This window comes from Gadus morhua, chromosome 2 (assembly GCF_902167405.1).
Source record: "Gadus morhua chromosome 2, gadMor3.0, whole genome shotgun sequence".
NCBI classification, from domain to species: Eukaryota; Metazoa; Chordata; class Actinopteri; order Gadiformes; family Gadidae; genus Gadus; species Gadus morhua.
Window position 1 is genome coordinate 8,822,513 of NC_044049.1, and position 27,500 is coordinate 8,850,012.

At 45.7% G+C, this 27,500-nt stretch overlaps 1 protein-coding gene across 2 annotated transcripts in view; it reads right to left on the bottom strand.

Annotated features, from left to right (window-relative positions):
* baiap3 (BAI1 associated protein 3) overlaps positions 1–27,500 on the bottom strand; it is a 45,359-nt gene that overhangs the window by 1,094 nt on the left and 16,765 nt on the right. For both annotated transcript variants that reach the window (XM_030342421.1, XM_030342416.1), the window contains 29 exons: positions 26,361–26,420; positions 25,282–25,348; positions 24,702–24,915; positions 24,343–24,387; positions 23,660–23,737; positions 22,560–22,665; positions 22,353–22,460; positions 22,123–22,215; positions 21,406–21,509; positions 20,775–20,892; positions 19,804–19,928; positions 18,272–18,362; positions 18,131–18,187; positions 17,827–17,924; positions 17,636–17,687; positions 16,762–16,913; positions 16,345–16,468; positions 14,516–14,656; positions 13,799–13,894; positions 9,917–10,132; positions 6,790–6,858; positions 6,573–6,652; positions 5,918–6,026; positions 3,808–3,879; positions 3,604–3,687; positions 3,024–3,144; positions 2,784–2,907; positions 2,126–2,331; positions 1–1,561 (listed from right to left, as the gene is read on the bottom strand). The exon at positions 1–1,561 is cut by the window's left edge and continues 1,094 nt beyond it. In XM_030342421.1, the coding sequence (XP_030198281.1) occupies positions 1,458–1,561; positions 2,126–2,331; positions 2,784–2,907; positions 3,024–3,144; positions 3,604–3,687; positions 3,808–3,879; positions 5,918–6,026; positions 6,573–6,652; positions 6,790–6,858; positions 9,917–10,132; positions 13,799–13,894; positions 14,516–14,656; positions 16,345–16,468; positions 16,762–16,913; positions 17,636–17,687; positions 17,827–17,924; positions 18,131–18,187; positions 18,272–18,362; positions 19,804–19,928; positions 20,775–20,892; positions 21,406–21,509; positions 22,123–22,215; positions 22,353–22,460; positions 22,560–22,665; positions 23,660–23,737; positions 24,343–24,387; positions 24,702–24,915; positions 25,282–25,348; positions 26,361–26,420 (3,114 nt within the window). In that variant the 3' untranslated portion in view covers positions 1–1,457. The remainder of the gene's footprint in view (positions 1,562–2,125; positions 2,332–2,783; positions 2,908–3,023; positions 3,145–3,603; positions 3,688–3,807; positions 3,880–5,917; positions 6,027–6,572; positions 6,653–6,789; positions 6,859–9,916; positions 10,133–13,798; positions 13,895–14,515; positions 14,657–16,344; positions 16,469–16,761; positions 16,914–17,635; positions 17,688–17,826; positions 17,925–18,130; positions 18,188–18,271; positions 18,363–19,803; positions 19,929–20,774; positions 20,893–21,405; positions 21,510–22,122; positions 22,216–22,352; positions 22,461–22,559; positions 22,666–23,659; positions 23,738–24,342; positions 24,388–24,701; positions 24,916–25,281; positions 25,349–26,360; positions 26,421–27,500) is intronic.

The window sequence follows — 27,500 nt, forward strand, 5'->3', positions numbered from 1 at the left end:
AAACATTTCTCATCTGTATTTCATTTACTTCTTTAACCATTGATACAGAAGCACCTTTCCCCACCAATAATTTTTGTCTTGATATAATACAACAGTGATTATTAAAACAATAAACAACAATATAATAAAACCGAAAATAACAAAAATACATTAAAACACCAGATATCGATGTTTTGTTGTTTTGCTGAATTTCTTTGAAGATTTATTTTATTTTTCCTATTTATTTTTTCTTTGCTTGCATATGCTACATCAGAAACAGTTAAACTTTGCAAGCTAATATACTTTTAGCATGCTAGCTAAGCTGCAATCGATAAAAAAAATCATTGCTACTTTGTCTGGAAAGCAAGAGAAGCCATGGTTTCTTGTGAGCTTGAGAAATGTATGTTGTGCTTTCAACAAAATAGCTAGCAGGTAATCATGTGTTTATAATGAATTATGGTAATCATGTTTCACTTGTAAACATAAGGAAATATCTACTTTCAAGAAGCCGTGTGTGTAAATCCTTAATCAGTTTATACTGCATTTCAATGGTGTGTAAGCATTTCCAATGCTCACATGCCTTATCGTATCAAACCATTATGTTATGTCCAGTGAAAGGACAAAATTATAATAAACCGATTACCCATGTGCTCTCTGGCATTCTCAAAAGAAGCTTCTACAGCAAACAAATGTCTTTGTTGCTATCCCTTGATGCTGCTACACAGGCTTGTCATCTTGAATGAGATCCATGGCCTTCCACTCCAGCCACTTCAGCTTTTAGAGCAGCTTTCAAAATAATGACAGTCCATCCTTTAGTATTGTGATTAACAAAGGGCAAAGAAAACACCTCTGGTTTCTCCTGCAAAAAACACCCTGCTATATCGTTATTCTCTAGGAATCCGTTTACTAAGATCGTCTGAGTGGGTCAATACTGGGTCAGTTAGTTCCTGTGCAACTTCAGAAATGTGTTTTTGTAACAGTGTCTTCACAACTCACGAGCGCGTATGAGGTATAGATTCAATACTTACTGAGACTAATACTGTTCCATGTAAGCTACTGCCACAAAATAGTTAAATCTATTATATCAAAGATTGTACAAACGACAGAGATAACCATGAACTCTTTACAAAAAGAAAATAGAGTAGTTAGCAACATTCAGTATCAACTAGTCATTAGATTCTCGAATATAGTTTGAAGCCGAGACGCACAGTGACGGGATGCGACACTTCCACAGTCTCCGGAGAACGGTGACCACCTCAGCGCCTCCCTTCTTTTGCTTCTTGCGCGGTGGTCATTTTGGCATAATCATGACTGCACGTACGATAGATTTTGATAAGAAACGAAAACAAAGAAAAACGTCATATATTGCATACGTGATACAACAAAGTACAAAAGCACGTGGTCACAAAATGCGGTCGGAGCAGCAAGCCGTGCTGCAGAGGAGAGCCACGGGAGCGACCCGCCGCCTCCCCTTCCCCTTACTCCTCGTCCATGGACTTCTCGATCTCCTTCAGCCGGCGGACCAACTCCTGTGCCTCCCTGTCTCCAGTGCGTGCCTCCAGCATCCTCATGATTGGCTTCTCTGGATGAGAAGGGGGGGGGGGGGGGGGGGGAGAAGCAATGATTGAAGATTCGACGAAGGATTGAGAACCCCCTCCTTTCTTTGTTTCAGTCTAAAGCCCAAAGTATATGGGGGGTGAATTCCGCTCCATACTTGTAGAGCGATCGGAGATTTAACTATAATCGTATGGTTATAACGGTGCATGAATGTAATTTGTTTTCTTTCACTAGCTTGGGAAAAAACGAAAGATTTATTTGGCACAGAAACGTTTTAAAACAATAGCTACTGTCTGCCCCCCGAGACGGCTCCCATATATGTATTGTACAAGTCAGTTTTTGATAAAGTATGTGCTTTTTTTTGCTGCCTTTATGGACAGGACAGTGAAGACAGACAGCAAAGAGAGGGAAAGAACACATTGCCTAGGACACCGCAGGTCAGAATCATAATAATAAAAAAAACAATCAATCAATTAATTTATGTAGCTCCTTTCTGAGTGTTTGAAGACACTTTACACATCACATTAAAAGACTAAAGAGAGGAGTTGAAAAAAACTAAACCAAATATGAATCAAAGTGGTGGCGGTACCGCTGGGCTTGTTGCGGGAGAGGTGCAGGATGACCGGCTGGACGCTCTTGCCGGTCGCCGATGCGTTGGGTCGCCCCGGCCAGCAGAAGTCACTGAGGGGGGCCAAGGCTTCCCCGGCGAAGTCGTTGGTTGAGAGCCAGTCGTAGTCCATGACGGTGAAGGTCAGACATGCAAACCTGTGTCTGTACTGCTCGGGACTCACTTGGCTGGAGGGGGGTGGGGGGTCACAAATCACAAAGGAAGAGGAAATGGGATAAAAAACGTTGACAAGTGCTTCAGGGTCGTTCTTTATCGATAGGCTGTCAAAACGTTCCCCTAGTGGAGGTGCTTTCAGATCGACTGCCTCTCTGCTCCTCACCACAGCTTAAAGGTCCCATGACATGCTACCAGGTGTGAGTGAGATTAGCTGTTACAAGCCGTTTTGAATATCTGCCCCTTATGACACCACAAGTGGACGCGTCCACCTAGATGTGTGACGGATAGATGAGCAACGTTTGCTACAGTCCACTGGGTAGGCTGGTAGATTGATCGATCCAGCGTACATCTAGGTGGACACGTCCACTTGTGATGTTATAATGGGCAGATCTAAATACCAAATTTGGTCAAATAAACATTGTTATTGTACAGCAGACGACAGGGGAACGGAAACGGAGCTCACAAGTGGAACAGTTCGTCGAAGACCGGGTGCAGGGTCTTCAGTTTGACCTGCGTGCGCTGGCTCTTCGCCAGAGGGAACAGGTGGTGGGGACACAGCTCCACGATGACAAACGGGTCGCTCAGACCTGGCGCACAAAGAGTGTCTGGTTATGAACCAGGACTGAACAAGGGTACCGTCTGAACGGCCTCTGAAGGACTCAAGCAACATATTCTACAAATAAAAATAAAAATGGTTCCAAACCGTTGGCGTCGAGGGCGATGATGTCAGCGGCGTGGAGGATCTCCACTGTGAGACGCTGCTCCGGGGCGTCATAGTAACACTTGACACTGATTCGGCCGAAGCGCGTGTGCTTCAGAGTCCTCTGAAAAGGGTAGACGGGATTGTGATTGTTATTGTCCAAAATGGCTGCTCTTTAAGTACCATGTCCGTAGATTACAGTGGCACGGCAGTTACAAAAGCATTTTGTCCAGATGAAACTGACAGCTATGAGTTCTCTATTTATAGGTAGGGAGTGGGCGTTTTGTTCAAGGGTGTCTCCAAGCATAGAGTATTGTGTGAGAACCCCAGAACCCTTTGGCTTGGGAGGCACCCTAAACACTAGGCCACCCTGCTCCCTCCATTCCAATTAATGCCAGAGCCATGGTTAGATGTTATTTTTCCAGCAAGATGTACCTACCTGTCGACTGCCATTGGTAAATTTGAGTACTACCTGGTCATAAGGGGAGAATAAGGGGAGACTCCTGCAGCTCAGAGCTCAAGCACAGGGCTTTCGCATGGATCGATGCTGGTTTGGCCCAGGGCGATATCAGCACTAGGTTACCTGCTGGGAGATCTTCTCCAGGAAGTACTGCTCAATCAACTCAGAGGACGAGCATTTGTTCATTTTCAGCTCCTCTTCCAGGACCTGGGAGAAAAAGCAGATGAGAAAGCCGGTGAAGGACAAACACAAATAAGAGGAAAAATCAACGACAACCTCAACCCACATCGCACGTTTTTTCCCTGGGAAAGCTAGTTTGTCACTTACCTTGTGGTCTGAGTTCTTCATGTCCTCTATTGTGAGGCCATTTCCCTCGGCGTGGAAGAACTGCAGCAGGGTCTGCATGCAGGGCACATTGGAATAATAATAACTATAATCATATTCATGATAAAGAACGGAGAAAACAGAACCGTGTTTGCGAAGAACGGCAGAAAAACAACTTAGCAGTCCAGGGCCTTTTATTTTACATTTTGTGTCCGTCTCGTTTTTTCTGAATTCTAGCAATCAGGCTAACAGGATGGAGCCCCATGCAGCCTAATGGGATAATCATGTGCCAAAGCAGAGGGCCCAGCCCGCCCACGGAGCACACTGCCAATATCCATGAAGTGCTGTTTTCCCCCACCTTGATGGATGCATTTGCCTGACAGGACCCCAACCAACAGGCATGTCTTTGCCAGGACTCCGGGGAGAAATTATTTTAATTTATCTTTTCTTTATTTAGTACATTCGATGATTTATGTTGGCCAGGGAATAATGATGAGCCTTTCAGTACAGAGTTCACACATATATATATCAGTGGAGGCTTCTCCATTGAGGAGAGGGAGGAAGATCCTCCCTAACATTGTTGAGAATAAAACATTTAGATTGCCCCGACTATTGTAATGAATTAATGCCCTTAAATATGACTACTTTATTGCCTTTGAATATATAATGTTCGTTTCCCTGGGTAAAGGGACATTAGCACCCCCTATCGCCTATTGACAATTACTTCAGGGAGGAACGTCCTCCCTCCGCCGCCGTCCACTCCCATTCATTTTCCCGAAAGTACTGGCGGCCGGTGGATAACATGGGTTTCAATGGAAGAGAGGAGGAAAATCCTCCTCTGAGTGGGTGGGACCTTAAGGGGTCTGATTCGCGCAAAAATCTATCCGTCTGCGCTATGAACCAATAAGCAGGATCCCTGGATGTTGAGCAGTGTTGCCAGATTGGTCCGATTTCCCACCCAATTGGGCTACTTTTAACCATGTTAGGCTGGAAAAATTATCATTGGGCGGGAAATCTGCCCAATCTGGCAACGCTGTCGATAACAAACCCGGTCTGCATTGCCGCGGTGCTCAGTCTGAGAGACGCAGAGTAAGTGAAATCTGCGATAGCGAGATCCTAAATGCACAATGGAAACATTGGAAACGGAGGACATTGTTAACGTCTTATTACAAAAACCATTCCATTCATTCAGAAAGAGGTAGACCACTTCCCAAAATCAAGGTCATCAGAAGTAATGGCACCGTCAGTGTTGTGAGTGCTACATGGTTTGCTAGGTACGCATGACTTACTGGTAGCATTACAAGCAATTGTAACTGAAAATAAACATAGCTAAATAACTTCAGTCAGTGAGGGCAAAAATAGGCCCAATAATAGGCCCAGATTTTTTTATTTACTTTTACAAATCAATAGTAGGCCTGATTTGACTAATATGCTTTGCATCCTTTCCTTCTCAAATTACAGTGATGCCACTGGTGGCTTTGTATACATTTTGTTCACATAACTCCCTCCCTGCTATTTTGTAGTCTCACATTCTTATGCCACCATACACCAACAGTGCAAGCAGGCCAATGGCAGGCCAATTCCTTCCTCCCTCACTTTAAAAACCACCAGCCGCCACTGATATATATACATCTCACCTCCCTAGCGCTCTCATTTTCTCTCACTTTCTACAGTATGTTACGAAACCTCTCTCTCTCTCTCTCCCCTCCCTCCCTCCCTCCCTCCCTCCCTCCCTCCCTCCCTCCCTCCCTCCCTCTCTCTCTCTCTCTCTCTCTCTCTCTCTCTCTCTCTCTCTCTCTCTCTCTCTCTCTCTCTCTCTCTCTCTCTCTCTCTCTCTCTCTCTCTCTCTCTCTCTCTCTCTCTCTCCCTCCCTCCCTCCCTCCCAAGGAGACCCTGGTATCCAAGGAGACTCACAGGAAGATCAGATGCATGTCATTAAGGAGCAGGTAAGGAGTGAAGATTTCTTAAGAGATTTTCCTATAGAATATATTTATCCAAAGGAACCCATTGTTTCTGGATACAACTCGGGGAGCAGGTTAGGGAGGTCGGGCAGCAATTTGGCTGGGCAAGACATTGAGATCCTCGGGAGAGCTGCGCCCCGGTTGGTGCTGACCTCCACGGTGTACTGGAAGCGGTTGTAGAACTCCTCCTGCACTCCTCTGTTCTCCGCCACCGTGTCCAGGATCATCTGGAGGAGAAGGCTCCACATGCTCTGAAGAACCCTGGGCCGGGAACACACAACACACACACACACCATCAGACACACACCTGGTTCCTCACAGCCCTGACAGTCCCCTTATTATATACATCCTTATTATAGTGATTTATTCAATGTTTTATCATTTAAATAATTCACCGGCTTTTGATATACGATATATTTGATCCATTCTAATCCATATATTGTACTTCATTGGATGTTTTTTTGTTCCTTTCCTGTATTCTACTCCTTCCAACCGGCTGCTCTGACCCCGCTTCACATAAGTGATCAGAGTGGATGAGATAATTATGTGTTAAAATTTCTCTGCAAAGATGTCACAAGGGGTTAATTATGATTAATCCTTAGAATACGAAGAGAAGGGGAGACGAGGGGGGAGGGGAGAAGAGGGGGGAGGGGAGAACAGGGGAGAAGAGGAAAGGAGAGGAGAGGAGGAGATAGGACAGGAGAGGAGAGGAGAGGAGAGGAGAGGAGAGGAGAGGAGAGGAGAGGAGAGGAGAGGAGAGGAGAGGAGAGGAGAGGAGAGGGGAGGAGGAGGATCAGGGATAATTACCTTGTCAGATTCTCCTTTACGAGTGACTCGGTAAAGATGACCATGGTGTCGTTTAAGTACTTCATGAGAGGAGCCACTGCCTGGAAGAGAAGGTTGGTGGTTGAATAGAGGCGGGGGGGGGGGGGGGGGGGGGGGGGGGGGGGGGAGGGTATGAGGAGGAAGCAGAAAATGGAGGGCTTGGAAAAATGGAGGACTCCACCGTGATCAAGACCATTACCTCGTCGTTGTTGATGGAGTCCGGAGACAGGCTGATGTGCTGGATGTACCGGCGTAGCTCCGGGAGCATCTGGGAGGAAATGTCAGTTATGAAAGTAACTGTAATTCAAAAGACCATATGGAGAGCGACTTTCTGAAGCGTGGTTTGCCGCCCTGGGCGGGGCGTCAGTCCTCAACACTCTTGGAGCCGTGTAGGTAATGGAGGTAGCCAGGTACACGGAGTGATAACATCTTGTGTGTGCCTTCAACCGATTGGATCCGACCGTTGAAACGGAAGCAGACATGTATTTACTACTACAGGGGATTATTCATGTTATGCGTTGTAAGGTGTAATGTTGCCCGAGGCACCGACACGCAGATCCGATACATAATTATTCCACTGATTATATGTAATTATGAATAACATCGCACATCTTAATCATGAAACAACGGCGCTTTCTAACGGCTTTCCTCTCCCCGACTGAAAACAATTCCACTCAGATACTACTACTATCATGATGACTAGGATTACGATAACAAGTATAGCAGAATGCAATGATTAAAAGTATTAATATGAAGAAGTGATAGTCATTGTTATGTGCTGTAATGTTCTTGAACTGGTCTCTCTCTTTATAAAAATATGGTTTAATTGACCTGTTTATACAGACCTTCCTAATAAAATAAACGGAAAAAACGGAAAACAAAACACTAAAACATTTTAGTTGAAATGAAACACAATATAGTGAGTTACAAAGTAGGTCTAGTGCTATGGATTGATCCTGGTCAAAATCTCAACTTAAATGCCCACAAGTTTTAAAAACATAGGATGAGACTCAAATTGGCCTCGATAGGTTCAGTACTAGTTGATAATAGTTACCCTTATTGACATTTATGGGTAACCATTGTAGAATGTTGGTGAATTTTAGCGTATCTCCGTGTTCACATTTCTTAGTCTAGGAACAGGCCAGTGCCTCTCCTACCGATACAAGGTGTTATTTCCAACATTCCGCCATTTGTGATGTCCGAACAAGGATGAACCAACCCGGTCATCTTGGACATAGCCAGGGCCATATACCTTATCAAGGGAGACATTGCATCTGTTATTTTGTTATTCACGCTTTATTTCCTATAATACTCGCCCCAAACCATTGGTTCGGTGGGAAGAGGGATCGACGGCCAAGGAGCACGTGGGGAGACTGCTCCTCACCACCTACACTAAGACTGTTCCACCTAAGTCTGTACCTGTTCTGTATTACGTCCTCGAATAAACAATCTTTTCGACCCTCTGATCCAACCTGTCCAGTTCTCTTGATTTCCACCTCAAGAATTACTACTACGACGAAAGAATACACAACGCAGAGTCTATACCAACAGTTTAGAAATAAGCTGAAATCTAACAACAGGTCGCGTCAATCATATATTTAACCTATATCCCTGCTCCCAAGTATGATTGTAATGGGTGACAGCAATACAGTATAGCCACATCCCTAAATATATGTATATATATTTTTTTTAATGTCTACCAGAAAATGTATTTTCTAATGTTGAAAGTGGGACTTTCCCTGAAAGGAGAACCAAACTCCAAACTCCATTGGTTTGAATTGAACCGCTCTGTGTCTCGGTTAAACACATGCTACTGCTTGCACTACTTTGTCTGATGTGGTTGCCTGGTCCCTTGCTGATTAGGTGACGAGGTGTCCCACTGGCCTCCGCTTATTGAAACCGACTCGACCGTTTTTGACAGAGGCGTCGCTCATTTCGCTCATTAGTTGCTCGCTCATTTTAGGGAACGGTTGCAGTGGACTAGTGAAGACAACACATTGACCATTGAGGGAGCTTTGACACACATATGTTAAACACATGCCTACCTTCCTCATGTTAACGTTGGGGGCTACACACTTCCTATGACAGCTCTGCGACAAGGGTCCATGCTCTACGCGTGCTACCGTCACCAGTTGATTCTACTACCTAAACATTGGTACGTACAAGGAGCAGACCCATAACTAGTCTCCAGTGACACCTGCTGTGTTTGTCCTACGATAACCCCTGTGTTTGATGATGACCCCTATGTTCGCCCTACAATGACCCCTGTGTTTGCCCTACGATGACCCCTGTCTTTGTCCTACGGTGACCCCTGTCTTTGTCCTACGGTGACCCCTGTTTCTGTCCTACGGTGACCCCTGTGTTTGTCCTACGGTGACCCCTGTGTTTGTCCTACGGTGACCCCTGTGTTTGTCCTACGGTGACCCCTGTGTTTGTCCTACGATGACCCCTGTTCTTGTCCTACGGTGACCCCTGTCTTTGTCCTACGGTGACCCCTGTCTTTGTCCTACGGTGACCCCTGTGTTTGTCCTACGATGACCCCTGTGTTTGTCCTACGATGACCCCTGTGTTTGTCCTACGATGACCCCTGTGTTTGTCCTACGATGACCCCTGTGTTTGTCCTACGATGACCCCTGTGTTTGTCCTACGATGACCCCTGTGTTTGTCCTACGATGACCCCTGTGTTTGTCCTACGGTGACCCCTGTCTTTGTCCTACGGTGACCCCTGTCTTTGTCCTACGGTGACCCCTGTGTTTGTCCTACGGTGACCCCTGTGTTTGTCCTACGGTGACCCCTGTCTTTGTCCTACGATGACCCCTGTGTTTGTCCTACGATGACCCCTGTGTCTGTCCTACGGTGACCCCTGTCTTTGACCTACGGTGACCCCTGTGTCTGTCCTACGGTGACCCCTGTGTTTGTCCTACGGTGACCCCTGTGTCTGTCCTACGGTGACCCCTGTGTTTGTCCTACGGTGACCCCTGTGTCTGTCCTACGGTGACCCCTGTGTTTGTCCTACGGTGACCCCTGTCTTTGTCCTACGATGACCCCTGTCTTTGTCCTACGGTGACCCCTGTCTTTGTCCTACGATGACCCCTGTGTTTGTCCTACGATGACCCCTGTGTTTGTCCTACGATGACCCCTGTCTTTGTCCTACGGTGACCCCTGTGTCTGTCCTACGGTGACCCCTGTCTTTGGTACAATGACTCAGAAGAAGCCATTAGAGGGGTCATTTACGATAATAAAAAGAAAACGGAAAAGCATTTGCCAACACACACAGGCGTCCTTGCACCAGAACCGACGCTCCGCGCCCGTGTCCTCCCCGCTACCTTGTCGGTGAGCAGGGTGATGAGCCGCTGGGCCTCCCTCTGCAGGTCCAGGTCCATGTTGTACAGCTGCCCGTTCAGCGCCTTGTACACCTGCTCCTTGCCCTCCGCCCCGCACGACTCCTCCATGGCCCGCTCCACCACCTGCCACTCCAGGTCCCGGGGCAGGTGGCCCAGGAAGAGACGCACCCGCTCCATGTTGTTCAGGGCGATGCACAGCTAGCAGAGAGGGGTGGAGAGGGGGCGAGAGAGGGAGAGAGAGGGAGAGAGGGAGACCCCTCCCCAGGTGCGTGCAGCAGTAGAGGAGAGGTGGAAGAGTGGAAGGCAGTAGGGGGGAGGCGGGGGGGCGGGGGGGAAGGTAGAAGGAGGCAAGGGGACAAAAAGCAGTGAAGAAAAAACAAAGGAGGAAGGAAGGAAGTCTACGCAGAGTCTGAGTTGGAGGGGAGCATAAGGAGTGCAGATGTATAGCCGGGGGTTATTATGCTGTGAGGTGCAACGGCTTGCGAGAGCAGTCTCTCGGTTACGATTTGGTGATTTGTTGTTGTAACGTCAGGCTTCAGTATTCAATATTAAAGGGATACTTCACCGGTGGAGATATGAAGGTTATATGAGGTCAATAATTCTATGTATTATAAATGTGCAGAAAAAATTGAAATCGGTTCAACCTAGCCTGAGAAAGGGCAGAACGTGTCTCTCTGGCTCAAAAGTAAGAAATCCTCCAACTCCCACAGTGCATTGCGCCCGCTGCACTGCCCGCCTGTTTCCGTTTGGAGGGGGAAGGACCCATGGTCCTAGCGCGAATGGTAGCGCGATTCAACTTTGTGTAAACATATCCCTGTGATACGTTGACTAGTTCGACTTCTGCTCTTGTTTTTTCAAACGCATTTTTGCATTTTACTGTAAAGCATAAAAACATTAGCTAATTACAGTAGCTCAGCATATCAAGTATTTGTACTCAACCTTTTCTCCCAAGTTGAAATAAGTGTTTAACTTATACAGTAGGCCTACTTTAGTATAGCAACACTTGGGTTAGGCCTAGTAAACAAATCACAACAACCAACATGAATTTGAAGTTTTATTCAGGAAAAAATTAAGGATGTGGATGGTGCGTTTCCAGTTCACTTTCTGGGTCCAGCAATATGTATCCAATACCCAACTGTTCAGATGAGGCGTAAAGCCTGGGTGAGAGGTTACACACATGGCCCCGTCCTCCCCAGATTCAGCCATTTAGTGTCTGAATCTGTGTTAGTGTGTCTGAGTTAGTGTCTATAGGCGAACAGAGCAAACCGGCGCGCTCCGGCTCCTCGTCCTCGGCAGCAGGCGAGGCTTGTTCAGCTGCAGCCGCAGTAGCCTCCTCCTCTATTTGTTTCAATTCTTCCTGGCTGTATTCTGGCTCGTACAAATAGCCCTGAATGTCCGAATCCAGCTATAGATTTTCAAAAATCCACTTCGGCTGTTTCCCGTTGCAAATTTGTTCTCTAGCTAAATGGTGAACAAACATGGCGGAAATTGTTTACATCTCGTACGCGAGCTCCCGCCCCGCCTCGTTCCTTATAGGTGGGCTCACAAATTTGCGGAACCAGTGGTTTGTAGTCCTCAGCCCTTCTAGCAGGCATGCAAAGTTTTACTGAGATTACATCAAACGCGTCATTTGACATCTTCTCAAGAGAAAATTAGATCAGGAAAGCTGGTCCAAGGGAAGACTGGGTTAGAATGAGGAAAAAATTACTTTTTTTTTATATTACAATAGTGATTTTATAATGATAGAACACCGGTTCGGAATCGTTGAAGTATCCCTTTAATCATCATCATCCTCATCATCAACATCAACAACTAAACTTAGCCACCTTCCAACGTCAGATAATAATCTAATGTAAGGGCTGTTGGTCTGAATCCTTCCGCCATTGCAGTTTTTAGTGTAGTTTGTGCTTCATCAAAGTCTGAAACGTCCGTAGCTCCGTTCATCTGCACCGTCGCCTAACTGTCGCCGTAACGCAAGTGTGCATAATGGGTCACTGGCTGGGCCACGGAAGTGTTGGGAAATCGGTCACCCGCTTGGCTACGTAGCCAGGAGGAGAATTGGCTTGAAGGGAATAAAGGCTGAAATTGCACTGCTAGGTTTTTTTGTTTATGTTTTATGTTTGGGTCTCGCGTTGTAAGAAATCGCTAAGTTGGTTACCGTGGAGATACCATTATTACTATAGCATGCGTTTGGAGTTGATGTATTCGTATTTGAGAACACTACATTGGAAGACAAGATTGACAAAAGTCTAAAAGGAAAGACTGAAATTCCGTAAGACTCCAATGGGTTTCATGGAATGTCGTTCCCTGATGTAAAAATGCACACCTTGATAACCCTTCATAATAAGAAGTTAATTACTAATATTCATTAATCTCAAAAAAAGTGATGCACGCTTCACAACTTAATACCTAAACTATGTGCACTTTCAATTACACAAATGCAAGGGTTAATTTATTATGAATGATTTATTCATGTTTTGATGTTTGTTATGCTTCTGACTGTGATGTGCAAAGGTTTGGTGCTAAAACACACACCCACACATCTATCGGGAACACGGCCTTTGGGTCAACCGCCATCTAGTCTGCATCAGGGAGATGGCGACGACGACGAGTATGATGTTAATAAAAAAAGGGTAATCTATAGGCCTTTCACACACGCACCGTAAGTCTGGCATTCTCTAAATAATAATACCAAGTTGGGGCTGTATGTGTGAATGCAAATGTCTGAATCCAACCCTCCGGAGTTTACCCAGAGTTTTTCCCCAACCACGTCGGTGCACACACACACACTTACACATATGCGTGCACATACATACACAAAAAAAACAACCGTAAACACATACACACACACCCATGCACAGTAGGGATGTGTCGGTCGCGACTGATTCGTTACAACGAACGAATCCCGAACGTGAACGACAAGAACTGGTTCTCCAAAACAAGAAGAACTGGTTCTTTGATTCTTTTTTTTTAACATAAACCAAACATATGGTCACGTAAATAAAATATACAAACGAACAGAGCTCCGTCTCCCCGCGACTTCCATTGATTGAGTCTACAACTTTCTCAAAGATTCAGCCAATGAGAGGTAGCAATGGTGTTGGAATGGCACCTGGGTAAACCAATGACAAGGCGGTACCGTCGAATATGCGCGCTTTCTCTGTCTGACGTATCTTGGGTCATACCATTCGACTCATATATCCCCCTACATTTTTTCGAAAATAGACTTGACCTCCATCTGTTTATTGGATAAACGCATTTCCCAATCCCAGGAGTCTTTGCTCCATTCTACGTAAATTTAAGAACAAACAAAGAAATTAAACTGCAGTTCGTATTTTTATTTATGACCATGCAAGTTCTGTAATGCCTGAACAATGAAGAATTAAATGTAAAGTAAAATAAAATTATAAATGTAAAACCATGAATGAAATATAGAGAGTAAGCAAGTGGTATAAATATTGGTGGGACGTTTGAAATATTATATAGCAGGCATCTCCAAACTGCGGACTGCGGTCTTGACGGTCCTATCCGGACCAATTAATTAAAAAAAAGTTTTTTTATTTTTTATTTTTTTTAAGATGTAATCTGACGTAACGAACGAATCAAAACGAACGAATCAAATAAACGAATCGTTATAGTGAACTGAACTGAAAGAACTAGTTCCCGGAAAAGAATCATTTTGCCCATCCCTAATGCACAGACACACACGTAAACACACACGCGCACACACACATAGACACACACACACACACACACACACACACACACACACACACACACACACACACACACACACACACACACACACACACACACACACACACACACACACAATGTCTGGTGGGGTCCTCCCAGGGGCAGTACCTGCACAGTGAGGCTCTTGTGGTCACGCCCCTGCTGGTTCCTCTCTATCTTGCGCGTGATCATCTCAGAGTAACACACCGCCTCACTGCAGAAGTTCTGCAGAAAATACATGCGAAAACTCAGATCAGACGTAATTACCAACAAAATCACAAGCCATCAATTTTCTGTCTGAAAAACAGGAATTTATGATTGTTTTCATTTGAAGAGGCTTTTAAAAGAGCGTGTGCAGGTCCCTGCATGCAGCTGTGTTTTGCTAGAGTTGTGTGTCTAAATGGGTTTTACTAGTATTTGTGCATGTGTGTGTGTGTGTGTGTGTGTGTGTGTGTGTGTCTGTGTGTGTGTGTGTGTGTGTGTGTGTGTGTGTGTGTGTGTGTGTGTGTGTGTGTGTTTTCAAATGTATCTTTGTGTGTGTCTGCTGTCAGAGTGTGTAACCGGGTGTAATTTGTATGACTCTAACCATGTTTCTTTATGGTTTTTCGTGGCATGTGGTTGTGTGTTACTGTACGAGTGTACACGTGTGTGTGTGTGTGTGTGTGTGTGTGTGTGTGTGTGTGTGTGTGTGTGTGTGTGTGTGTGTGTGTGTGTGTGTGTCTACGAACATACACATTATGTTTTGCTTTTGAGGAGGTGCACGTCTGAATGTGTGCATCTGTGCGTGTTCGTGCGTGTGTGTGTACATGGTTGTTTGTGGGTGGGCGCGGAGGTGGGGGGGCTCACATCCGTCAGGCGGGTGACAAAGATGAAGGCTCCTGCCGAGTCGGGCCAGGCCAGCTGGGACCAGATCTCCCGGACCTGGCTGAAGCAGGCCGTCACCTCCTCCGCCGAGCTGCTGTGTTTGTCCTGCAGCAGGGGCTCCAACTGCCCGCCGACACATCCACCCAGGCAGTGAGCGGCTCCATACGTTATGGCAATATTTTACAATTTACACTTGACACTTTATAATTTATCATTTGTATTGCTTATTCCTTCTGTTTGTTGTTTTTTTGTTCTGTTTGTCTTGTCTCGTACTTTAGCATTTAGTTTATCATTAACCTCAGCGTACATTTTTGTTTGCAGTACTTTGTATTTTTATTGTAGTGTATTGTATTTTTTTTATCCTGTCTAATCTAATATACCACTCCCATTCTAGCTATAGGGCTTGCACATCGTGACATCACGACGTGATGATCCTTGTATTGCTAGATATGAAGTTGGCCGGGATATTTTTTATGTTAATTTAAAAAAGATAATCCTATGAGGCATTGTGATGTGCAAGTTTTATGCAGTATAAAGGCTTGGTATACTCTATTAAAGTGATTTCCATGCACCTTTTTTGTCTCATGTTCCCCTACAGGCCCGTCATTATGGCTAAAGGATTGACACCAAACCAGAAATGTCTTCCTTTGAACAAATGCTGTACTTGTGTATGATGTAATAATAATTTAGCATATTTAATCCAGCACCATTATTAATACATTAGGGGCTTTGAGGCATTTGAAATTAAAGAAGCTGGGACCAACTTATATTTCTGTTCCCCTATTTTACCACCGGGTGCAATGTGGGTAGCCATTACAAGCCATTTCACCACCTACCCTCTAGTGACTTGGACATGGGAGAGTCCACCCTCATGTACGATAGCTTGATCAAGCTACCAGCATACCCACTGGACTGTAGACCTCTAGACTGATCTATCCGCATACTTCTGGGTTAACATCACACCTGGTGGTAAAATGGGGGGTCCTTTAAAGGTGCTCTCTGTTCGATTTAAGAGCCGACTATCCAAGTGTAATTTGCGGGAAATTGCAGAGCCATCCGTCAGCCATTAAGTGAGTAAAATGTGCTGTGAGATTATCTGTTTCTAGTTGACTGCGCTTGCCTCTGTAATGAGACCGTTTCGATTCTAGACCACTTGAGATGGCGGCGATGTTTTTGGGTTGCTGCGCTTTAAACTCGTGCACTATTCTGCTCTTTTCAGCTCTCTCTCTTTCCAACTATCAATATCCTATCTACAGAAGCTTGGATTGTACTGTATATACCAATATGAGTATTTTACAGTGTCTTTTATGTTCTGTAGGTTTGAACAAAGCATGAATCATTAATCAAATCAAACCTTTACAACTATTTCCTGGAACCTGCGCATGCACCCCTCCATAACTCACGCCAGGAGTAACTACTCTGCACCCACACAGAGACATCTCCTACATTTGCCACTACTCTGTATCTATAGCTACACAGAGACACAGAGACATCCCCTACCTACTCCACTGCTCTGTATCTATAGATACACAGAGACACATCCTACCTTATCCACTACTCTGTATCTATAGATACACAGAGAAAACAGAGACATCTCCTACCTAGTCCGCTGCTCTGTGTGTGTATAGCTGCACAGAGAAACACAGAGACAGCCCCCACCTAGTCCACTGTTCTGTGTGTATAGCTACATAGAGACACACAGAGACATCACCTACCTTGTCCACTGCACTGTATGTATAAAGCAACACAGAGACGTCCCCTACCTTGTCCACTGCCCTGTATGTATAAAGCAACACAGAGACGTCCCCTACCTTGTCCATGTCCACTGCACGACGGATCCTATCGCTTGACCGCTCATGGACGATCTGCAGCCACTTGTGGATGGAGGACTTGAACCAGTTATGGAAGCCGGTCAGGGCTAGCATTTTAGCATCCCTGTTTGAAACCAAAAAGCAGTTTTTTCCCGTTTTGTTATCAGTTTGATGATAGTGCTACCTTCCCCGTACGACAATTACCAAACGGCCTACAAAAATAAACCATATCCCGGTGGACTGAATCAAATATTACACAAAAGATGTAGTAATAAACCTGTGTGGAGCCCCAGGGCTCCACTACATTTCTGTGAGTGTCATGTGCCGACTGCCAATGGGCATCACGACTTTCCGGCGTTACTCCCTCTCTGTAGCGGACGTTTAGGAAACAGAGCGGCACGCTGACGCAGGGCTCACTTGAGAGGCAGGAACTCCCGGTAGCCCTTGAGAATCTTGAGGGAGATGAAGAGCTCGAAGATGGTCTCCCCCATGCCCTGAGTCAGCTTGGAGTTCTCCTGCTCCAGGGTGCCACACACCCGCTCCATGGCGATGTTCACGTCGTCCGCGACCTGCAGGGGAGGGGGGGTGGGGGTCAGACAGCCGGCTGGTTCAGATGCCAGGTCGGATTCAGAGGGTTGTGTTTTATGTCGCTGATGGGTAATTCTTATCTCGGCGCATGAGCCACGAGCAGTCCTGGAAGATGAAGGTCAAATGAGAGCTGTGCTACAAAATTGTTTGTAAAATATGAGGGTACAAGTGGGTTGTGTATTGAAGAACGTATGGGGAGAAAATAATGCATTGGTTTAGGATTTTATCCTCTCATAACGTTAACAGTGGAGGTGTGCATTGAAGTAGTACAACTCAATGCGTTTCGGAATCCAGAGCTATAAATAGCTACGTATGGAACTAATACTATTATCCACGCCGATGGCATTAATGACACATTTGTTCTGATTCCTAGCGCTGCTGTGACCAGCTGTGTTCCCAAACTTTATGCTTTTGATTGTTCTAAGCCTCACTTATCAAACGCTTGGGATAAAAGTGTCAGCTGTAAATGAAGGGGAAAGTGAAGGTTTAATTTGTTCTTGAAGGAGCACTTACTTAGAGTATACTGTATATATATATATAGCCATGCATACCCTCACAGACACAAACGCAGGGAGTCTCACAGTCGGATGAATATTTGATTTGATTATCGACGGAGCAAAAAACAACAAAACAACAAAAGCAACGCGCCAGAGTTTGTTATTTCTGAACGACATAACGTTGCTGTTGTTTCTAACACCCCTACCAGTTTCTCCAACTGCCGGTACGAAACGCTGAAGAAGTCCACCTTCACGGCACTGTGTGGGTCCAAGCGTCCGGTGGGTGACAAAAACAAACAAAGACAACACTTTTTTTAAATGTCAACCGGTCCATTCGTATGCGGTTAGGATCGATCGAGCTGCAATGCGGTGGACATTGATTGGCTAACGGATTGACCTGTGGAAGAGCTTGTTGTAGGTGTGGTGAGCCTTCTGCGCGTCCGCACACACCGCATCCAACACATGGACCAGCATCTTCAGCTGCTCCTCCAGAGACTTGGGGACACACACATGCCGAACAGACACAGAACACGATAGCACGATGATCCAATGGCTAACGTAGTAGAAGGAAGGAGTGTGTGAGACTGTGAGAGTGTATAATTGTGTAGTCATTTTCAGGCTGTTAGACTTGTTCAGGGTTCAAGTTTTTAGGAGACAAAATAACAGAGTAAAGCCTTCTTCTTTTTATATAATAAACTCACCCCTTCTTCTGGTTTGTATTGTGAGATAATATTTTCGTACCACTCCGCTGTACCTTTCTGTTCAAAAAAATGGACGGGAAAACTTGTAAGTAAACGTAGATAAGCCCACCTCAATATGTGTTCCGTCTCGTTGACGTTTACCTTAACAACGGTGGTGATGTCCATGTGCAGTTCATTTCGAAGCGGGCATACAGTCTTGAATGCCTGCATGCTCTGCATGTAGCCAACGCCCCTAAACACACACAAATAGCGCGCGCACACACACACACACACACACACACACACACACACACACACACACACACACACACACACACACACACACATACACACACACACACACACACACACACACACACACACACACACAAACACATACACACAAAGAAAAAGTATTTTTTTTTTCAGTGGCGGGATACATTTCTTTAGATGTCACCCGTAGTTTCTTGTAAGTGGATGTGAGTGTGCAACGTGACTTTGAACTGAAATGTCTTTCATGCGGCAAACGCGAACCTCATTCTAAACATCCCCTAAATAATGTCTTTGGATTTCTTTGGCACTCACACAGTGAGCAATTGGAGCTTCGAGGAGCTTCCCTGGAGCTTGTGGTATACACTTTCCAATTGACTCCTCCATAGAGTCGGATAGACTCACTGTTTGTAGTCCAAGTTTCTATGCAAGGGAAAGGTTGAGTGTATTTCTGGCATGAAATCACAGGCATGTGTGATGACACCAAGTCTACTGTGGTGAAAGCTAGGGGTGGTTTACTTTTTTATCAACAACAATCATGTTTTCATGAATACCTTTCTATTGAAGATTTTACAGCTAGCTTTCATTCAGAGAGACTGGATTGTTTTCTTCTTCTATAATAGCTCACATAAGATGAAGCTAAGGGGGGAGAGCCTAACTTGCTCAAAGATGTCTAAAAGTAGTCTGCAGACACTGGGTTTTTAACCCAGATCTAAATCTCTGCAGATAACTGTGTTGGACATTGTGTGTGATGAGTCAGAAATGCACGGTTGGCCTGTTTTGTGTTGAACTGACTTTTGAACTTTGTACCTCCCTCATTTACCCGGCTCCACTGGTCTTAACCAATGGGTCTTTCAGGGGGGAAACCTGAAACCGCCTGTGAGATATAGTATATAAAAACGAGTTGGTCTGCAAAGTACTTCTTTAGTCTCAGATAAATAAGATAAATAAGATACATAAAATCATTCTCATTCTTAAATCGGTTCCTTAAAGTAGGCAATTATTTAAGAACCTTTCATTTCATATTTTTGGGAATTCCTGAGAGACACAATAAATCAATGAAATTGATGAAGTAAATCTATTATCTGTTGCCGTCACAGGCCTGTAATAAGCCCGTCCAATAATCTAATTTGGAAAAGATCAATAAAATGATTGAAGGGTTTACCTACCTACCGTGTTCCAGCCCATCCACGCTTAGCACATGATAGGAGTCTTCACCAAGGCAAGGCAGATCTATTGCTAAAGTTAGCGAGCGAGTCTGGTGTATCTGGTGTATTTTTAGCTGCGTAAGGGAGGCCTGAAGTGAGGTGTGTTATTTTTTCGGGGTTGATACCTTTTAAAATGAAGCTTTCCCTGTCTGGTTTCTCCAAATTGCCAAGCCTTAAACCCACTAGAGACCACTTTTCTGCCCGTTTAAGTTTTACCTGAGCATGAGCTCGAAGCGTGTGATGGCTGCCGGGCTGGTGCAGGGGAACACCTGCCGCATGTTCTTCATCAGACACAGACAGTGCTCCGTGTACAGCCTGAAGCTGTCTGACAGCTGACGCTCCTGCAGGAGGAGGAGCAGGAGGAGGAGGACAAAGACGAGGAGGGAAATGTAGAAGAGGAGGAGGATGATGGTGAGCAGGGGGAGGAGCAGGAGGAGGATGAGGAGGAGCAGGAAGAGGAGGAGGAGGAGGAGGAGGAGGAGGAAAATGGAGAAGAGGAGAACGATGGCGAGGAGAAGGAAGAGAAAGGGGAGGAGCAGGAGGAGTTTGAAGTAGAGGAAGAGACGGCGGGAATGAGGAGGAGCGGGAGAGGAGGGAGAAGAAAGGGGAGGAGGAGAAGGAGGAGGATGGGGAGGAGAGGCAGGAAGAGGAGGAGAAGGATGATGGGGAGGTAGAGGAGGAGCAGGGGGAGGAGTTGAAGGAGGAAGAGGAGGATGAAGAGGAAGAGGAAGAGCAGGGCGAGTATAAGGAGCAAGAGGAGGTGGAGGAGGGAGAAGAAGGTGAGGAATCGAAGGAGAAGGATCGGGAGGAGAGGCATGAATAGTGGGAGGAAGGTGATGAGGAGGGGGAGGAGGAGGATGAGGAAGAAAGAGGAGGAAGAGGAGGAGGAGCAGAAGGAAAATGAAGAAAACCACCAGTTATAGCTTCAGACAAGACAGCTGCATTGAGACGTTTTTGCAGGGTGGCGGAAAAACTGTGACGGATGTCAACCAGGAGGAGATAATAAGATGAGGATGAGAGGTTGGCGATTTGCTGGCGGTAACCCGCTGGCGTGGGGTCTGTGGTGTGTGTGTGTGTGTGTGTGTGTGTGTGTGTGTGTGTGTGTGTGTGTGTGTGTGTGTGTGTGTGTGTGTGTGTGTGTGTGTGTGTGTGTGTGTGTGTGTGTGTGTGTGTGTGTGTGAACTCACCAGGTCCCCTCGCACAGCGGGGGGGTCCCAGTCGGCGTCGATGGCCCGCAGGAGGCGCAGCAGCAGGGAGTAGCAGAGCCTCTGGCCGCGGTGGTGGCTGCTGTAGCACTGCCAGCGGCTGGCGGGGAGGGGGGCGGGACCAGACACAACATGTCTTACTGCACAGCTACCTGCTCCTCACCCTCTGAGCGTGCGCACGCGTGCGCGTGCGTGCGTGCGTGCGTGTAGGTGTAGGTGTGTAGCCAGGTGTAGTATGGTGTCTCTGTACTATAGGTATGTGTCTCTACAGCTTTTACTGGATTATTCTGTCTGTATATGTGTGTGTGTGTGTGTGTGTGTGTGTGTGTGTGTGTGTGTGTGTGTGTGTGTGTGTGTGTGTGTGTGTGTGTGTGTGTGTGTGTGTCTACTGTGTGGCCTCTGCAGCTGTACAACACTACATTATCTACCACCGTGCGTGTGGTATGTTTGTAGCATTTCAAGTAGTGTATTTCACAGCAGAGTGGGATAGTGTCATTTCATCCACCCAATAAAGCTGCTGCTCGGTGTGTGTGTGTGTGTGTGTGTGTGTGTGTGTGTGTGTGTGTGTGTGTGTGTGTGTGTGTGTGTGTGTGTGTGCTATGCTAAGGCTTACATAATGGCCTGCTGCAGAGGGGAGAGGTCGGTCTGCACAGCGTGGTGTGTGAGCAGGGTCCAGGCGGGGGGGCTCACCAGTCCGTTCCAGTTATAGGGCTCTCTCTGAAAGACCACGGCACATAATGAGGCTCATCACGGCGCAATGGGTGTACTGGTAATGAGGTGTACTCGCGCTGTAAGAGACTGCATGTGTCCTAGGTAGGATTTAAGGGCTGTAATATGAGTTGTTTTTTTCCAGTGGGCAATGTCACAGAGATTCGTCAGCTATTAGCGAGTGAAGTGCTCTGTGAGGATTTCTGTTCTGGGTGACTTGCTCTGTGTCAATGAGCCAATTTATATTTATTTTTTGACCGCTCCCGGACCATTTCTGTTCCATCGGCATCCCTTTCCTGATTGGTCCAATCGAATACATCCTGCTTGTCAATCACATTAGCGTTCAAAGCCTTAGCCTCCTAGCTCCACCACAGGTGGGTGGATGCAACCCTTCTCAATGGTGGAGTAACGGAGGGAGGGAGCACAGAGGGGGGGGGGGGCATTTGGCTAGTTGCTTAAATTATAAATTTGCTCTCTGCTTTCTCTTAATGACTCTCCAATCGTGCCTACAGCAGCTGGAGGCTAATGAAACCTCGGCTAATAACCCAGACACCATCACCAGAGACCAAACCAAGGACATGGTGCTGTTGTTGTGGTGGTGGATGTTGTTGTTGTTACTTACCTTTACATTGGCATGCTCATACTCCAGAATCTGGGTCAGTAACTTCTTGTGAATGGCCACGTTGGTCTCCCTCTTTGTCAAGGTTGTGTCCCTCTGGAGAAATAGTTTATCGCAGATATTTAGAGCGCAATTCACCTCCTACCTCCATCTTCTTTTAACATGCAATGTCTAACATGTCTGTCCGCATGTATGTCCATACGGCAAATCTATACCCGGCAGAATGTGCAAACCTGATTGGTGAAGAGCTTCATGATGAGGTGGCACTCTCCTTGAACCTTAGACGCACTCGATCGGGGCTCGAGCTTGAACCACTTGTCAAAGCCGTTCACGGGTAATTCCTGTAAAGGAACAACAACAACAGCAACAATAACTTCAGGTGATCTTTGTCGCTCGATGCTTCAGTTCATGGAGCCGTTGCCATGGCGTTGGGGACTCACGTTCAGGGGCATGTTGATACACCCCAGGAAGTCGTCGGCGTTCTCCTCGGAGCCCGACGACGCCGATCCGTTGGCGCGCACCGATTTGGCGATTTGTTTGAAATACCTGATTACAAGAAGAAATAAGAAAATAAGGGCATCCGGGTGCGTGGAAGGGGTCATGACCTCACCGTATGGACAACCAACAGTGTGGCTTTATTATTCGATATTTATGTTTGTTATTATATACTAACCGATCGGAAGATGGATACGTACAAGGAAAAATGTACATTGCTAATATGGCGATATTTCTTTTTTATTAAGAACATTTTAATTGTGTTAGGGTTATTCATGCATTGAATTTTCCATTCTATATATAGAGAATGTGGCCACATTCTGATAACTAATGTCAGGAAGTCTGGGTTGGAATATCAAGGGTGTGAGAGTTGAAAGGAGACTAAGGAGGAGATCAAATGTCACGTTACTATGGGAACGTGCAGTGCCTGAGCCGGGGACCTTAACTGCTACTTCATCTCTGGGTAAGAAAACACAGTCTGTAATCAATCTGAACATGTATATAAGCATAATGAAACCTGCTGGGTTACTTCTGGTCTTAGATCCTTGTTCAAATCCTTGAAAAAAAAGAAAACTGTATTTGCCCCCCCCCCCCGCCACACCCCCCCCCCCCCCCCCCCCCCCCCGCCACACACACACACACACACACACACACACACACACACACACACACACACACACACACATTGTGAGGATCAAGGTTGTGTTAGCTGTTCCACCTCTTTCAGTGATTTCTATGGGATACAAATCCCAGTCTCCAGTTGCAGAGTATTTTGGTCCCCATTTTTTAACTCAGGTAATGTGGATTATCAAGGGACTTAACGGAGCAAAATCTAAATGAAATTGGCCGCGGTGGTGTGACGTAAATATATTCTATTTGATCAAGTCAGCTGGGTAGACACTAATTAATCCTCACTGCTGGAAAGAGCGAGAATACTTTGAAGAAAAGAGGGAAGGCATTAAAAAAGCTACATGTAACCTTTTAGAAAAAATGTATGCTCAATGGTAGAACGGAAAACAGAAACCAAATGGCGTTTTGGTTCTACCTGCCCATCCCTCGGAGGCCGCTGACTTCGTTGAGCTTTTTGCAGGCCTCAGCCACGGAGACGTCATCGTCGTGGTCCCTTCAGAAAGAACCAACAACAAGATCACTTATGACACATTACCTTCCGTTCACCGCTTTGTGATTTATTGTGCCGTTTTGTTATTGTCCGACCCTTACTTTCCTTCCCCCCCTCAAGGTTGTCCAATGAAAATAAATTCTCGTCGAATCCACACTATACGTTTTTATTTAGTTTCCCGGTTTTGAAATAACAACCATGTTCGATAAGGGGCCGTGAGATGTTATCCCAGCCTAAGACAGATAGAGATTTAGTCTGCGATAGCTAGGGGGGAAAGAAATAAGCCTTACATTGCTCCTTATGAGCAACATCAGTTCTAATTCCAGTCATGCCACCGAACAACGGGGTTACTGCAGGTCACGGCAGAAGGCTTTACCGAGGATAGGGCTCTGTGGAAGATGGCCTTTAAACAATACATTCTGGTGTCTCAATGGACGGGAGAAATGACAGCAAGTCAGGGATTAAGGAGCAATCAGCAGGTGAGTGTCTGCCCATGCCGTCGTAAATAAAGCCCCGAGTTGTCAACCGGGAGAGCAAGCAAACCAGAGTGGAAATCTAGTCTTGCGTAAGGATGAGGGATGTGTTGTTTATTCGTAATGACCACTGACCATATATCGAGATGCAGCAGATCGTTGTGGACGTCATCGATGTCACTGTTAACCGCAAGAGGGAAAAGACAGGAGGTTAAAAACATCTCAAGCCACATGGTTTTGCTGGGTAATACAAACACGGAAAAACCTGAATTCGGTGCTCGACTATATAAGAGAAGACGGACTACATCAATCACAGACGAGAAATTTGACCGTCACAGTATAACGTTCATGACAACGCATGGATCATTTCCTCACCAACAGACAAACTGCTTATGACCGGTCCCCCCCCCCCCCAGGAGGGGCTAAACTGCTTCAGCCCCTGCTTATGAACGGTCCCCACTAGAAAGTGGAGGAGGCGGCGTTAGGGTACTCACAAGACGAAGTGTGCGTCCCAGACCGGGTTGAGGGTCTCGGGTTTGACCTCGGTCACCTGGATGCACGTGGCCGCCAGCACCTCCTTGGTGCTGGCTCGCTTCTCCAGCTTCTCCTTCCTCTTCCTGAAGCTGAACTTCCTCTCCTTCTTCTCCTCGGGCTCCCTAGGGCTCTGGCCCAGCAGAAGTCCCAGCATGCAATAGGGGTCGCTGTAGCCTGAGCGAGCCATAGGGGCCGTCATGAAACAGAAAAGGTAATAAGGGTAGGCTCCCCTGCCCAATCATCATTGAGTGAATTAATCATTTATTTCCTGGTATAGTCCTGTTAACCTAATTGAACTCAAAATGGGACTCATAATTGGACCATTGAAAGGTCAAATGTTGAGTTATACGTTGTGTTCTAATGTTCTTGTGTTTCGCTCTTTAAAGGCTGATTCCCCAGCCTTGGCTGGTGATTGTTTTGCTCTTGGATTGCATCGTAGGACAAACACAGCTGTTGCTCATAACACTAATTACGAGTCTGCTGCGAGGGACACGGGTCGGAAACTTCAGATAATGTACTGAATAAAAGAGAAGGACTTACCGTTTGCATCTTTGGCCATGAGATTCTTGGCTTTAATGACAGACACCCTCAGAGAGAAAGAAGCTTGCTGTGAAGCAAATGTACACAATGCAGAGTTTAACAATCGGCTTGTTCTTTGTAAGGATCACTGTTGAGCAAGTACCTGTTATGCTACGTTAACACACTGTTTGAGCGTCCCACCACTTAAAGGGGCAGTGAACCTAAATTGTTTTTAACACGGCAATGTCTTATTGTCCTCAACATAGTAATCTTTGTCATGTTGTCACTTTTGTCATAAGGCCGTCATTTAGAGGAATTGTTTAAAAGCCTATGTTTTGCTAGTCTTCGCCGACTACAAACTAAAGTCGCATTAATTACAACATGAAGGGAAAAATTATGCCTTGGAACTTTGCTGTCGCGAAAGAACAAAGGGACACGGCAGAAGCGTGTGTGTGTGTGTGTGTGTGTGTGGAACTCCCTCTGTGCATCGGTTGATGTTGATGGGGCGAGAGGGTTAAGCTCGCTGACACACACAACACTGCTCATTATAACACTCATACACAACGATGGTGCTCGCAGAAACTAAGCATCGCAAATTTGCTGTGGGTCGTAACCATGGGGATAACACGTCCAACCTCCTTCCTAGAATTCTGATTATCAAAAAAAACCTGTTTCTCCAGAAACAGGAGGCCCACTTCCAAGTTTGTTAAAAAAGCAGCAGGAAACAATACAAATGTATGAAAGGTTGTTCTGAGAACTGGTAATATAATATTATTCATAATCATAGTACTAACAATAATAGTTATCATCGTAAAATCTTGATAATAATAATCATGCACTCCCACGATGACAACTGGGGCACTGGTCTCCTCCCACTGGCCTCCTTGTATATTTAAATATGACATCACCATCACCACATTCTCCTGACTTCTATATGAACCTAGGTTTATTGTGGATACAATAAAACTCTAAAACATAGGAATGTGAAGTTGATCAGTCCACAATGTTAACCTGAGTCCGCTGCCACTTCATGTTTGAGCGATGTTCTAGGAAATGTTTGCTTAAGCTATAAAAACTAAGGTAGCCCCGCAGTCGCTCACCTTGGACTCGTGGACCTTCTGGAGAATGATGTCGTGCTCCTCCTCACCAATATCAAAGACCTTGAAGTGATCCCGGCACACAGGCAAAGAGATATTACAAGGTAAAACACAGTGTGGGTTTATCACAAACAGTGAGATATAGGGCCCTATCTTGCTTCCGGCGCAATTGACTTAATCACTGGCGCATGTGTCGTTGCTAGTTTGCAACTGGCGCAGAGCGTGCTTTTCCTTCATGCGCCACGCGTCGTGAATTAGGGAATGATCATGCGCCCCAAGGGGCGGCTCGGCGAAAGGAGGAGGCGTGTTCTGGCGCAAACGTTCCCTGGTGCTATTTTGACGTTTCATAAACCACTTGCGCTACAAACCAGAAAATACCTGGTTTAAAGTCAGTGGCACGTTGTTCAGATGCTATTTTAAGGGCGCATGCATAATGTTGCTTGTGCACCTCGCACATACACTTTGCTTCTCTCATCTACCTAGCCACACATTCTTGCTAAATTATTTGGGAAATAACAGCTGATACATGGGTAATAAGTTGTATTTTTAAATCAATGCATCTGCAAACACCGTACAGCAAACACATATTTTCTTGACACAGACATCGTGCACATGCCCATAACTTTTATGATTGATGAGAATTTGATCGTGAGAAAACATTGTTTTACGGCGAGTGAGTGTTAAAAAGAATGAATGAATGCGGGCGCGCGTGTGTGTATGTGTAACACACACACGCGCGTGCGGGCCGCGTGTGTGCGTCCATCTGTTTAAACACACGCAAACTAAACACGTAACGCATAATACAGTCCATGGCAATGTATATTAACGTGGGGACGCATGCATATTAGGAACACAAGTCGATAACGATAATGCATACAATACTGATAAGAAACAATTTTTATAATGTATTGCGTATATTATTAAATAGAACCACAGTTACCGCATATCATATGTTATATCATAAACGTTTTCTTTGCCGAAATTTATTTGAGGACTCAGTATTTCTGAAGTTGTGGAAGAAAACCTTATTCCATGTGTGAATTATCATATGGCCATAAACTGAGCCATTTGCAATTTAAAATTCATGTGCATCCGTCTCATCGGAGACTGCAGACGCGCTGTCAAAATATCAACTCGTCAGAA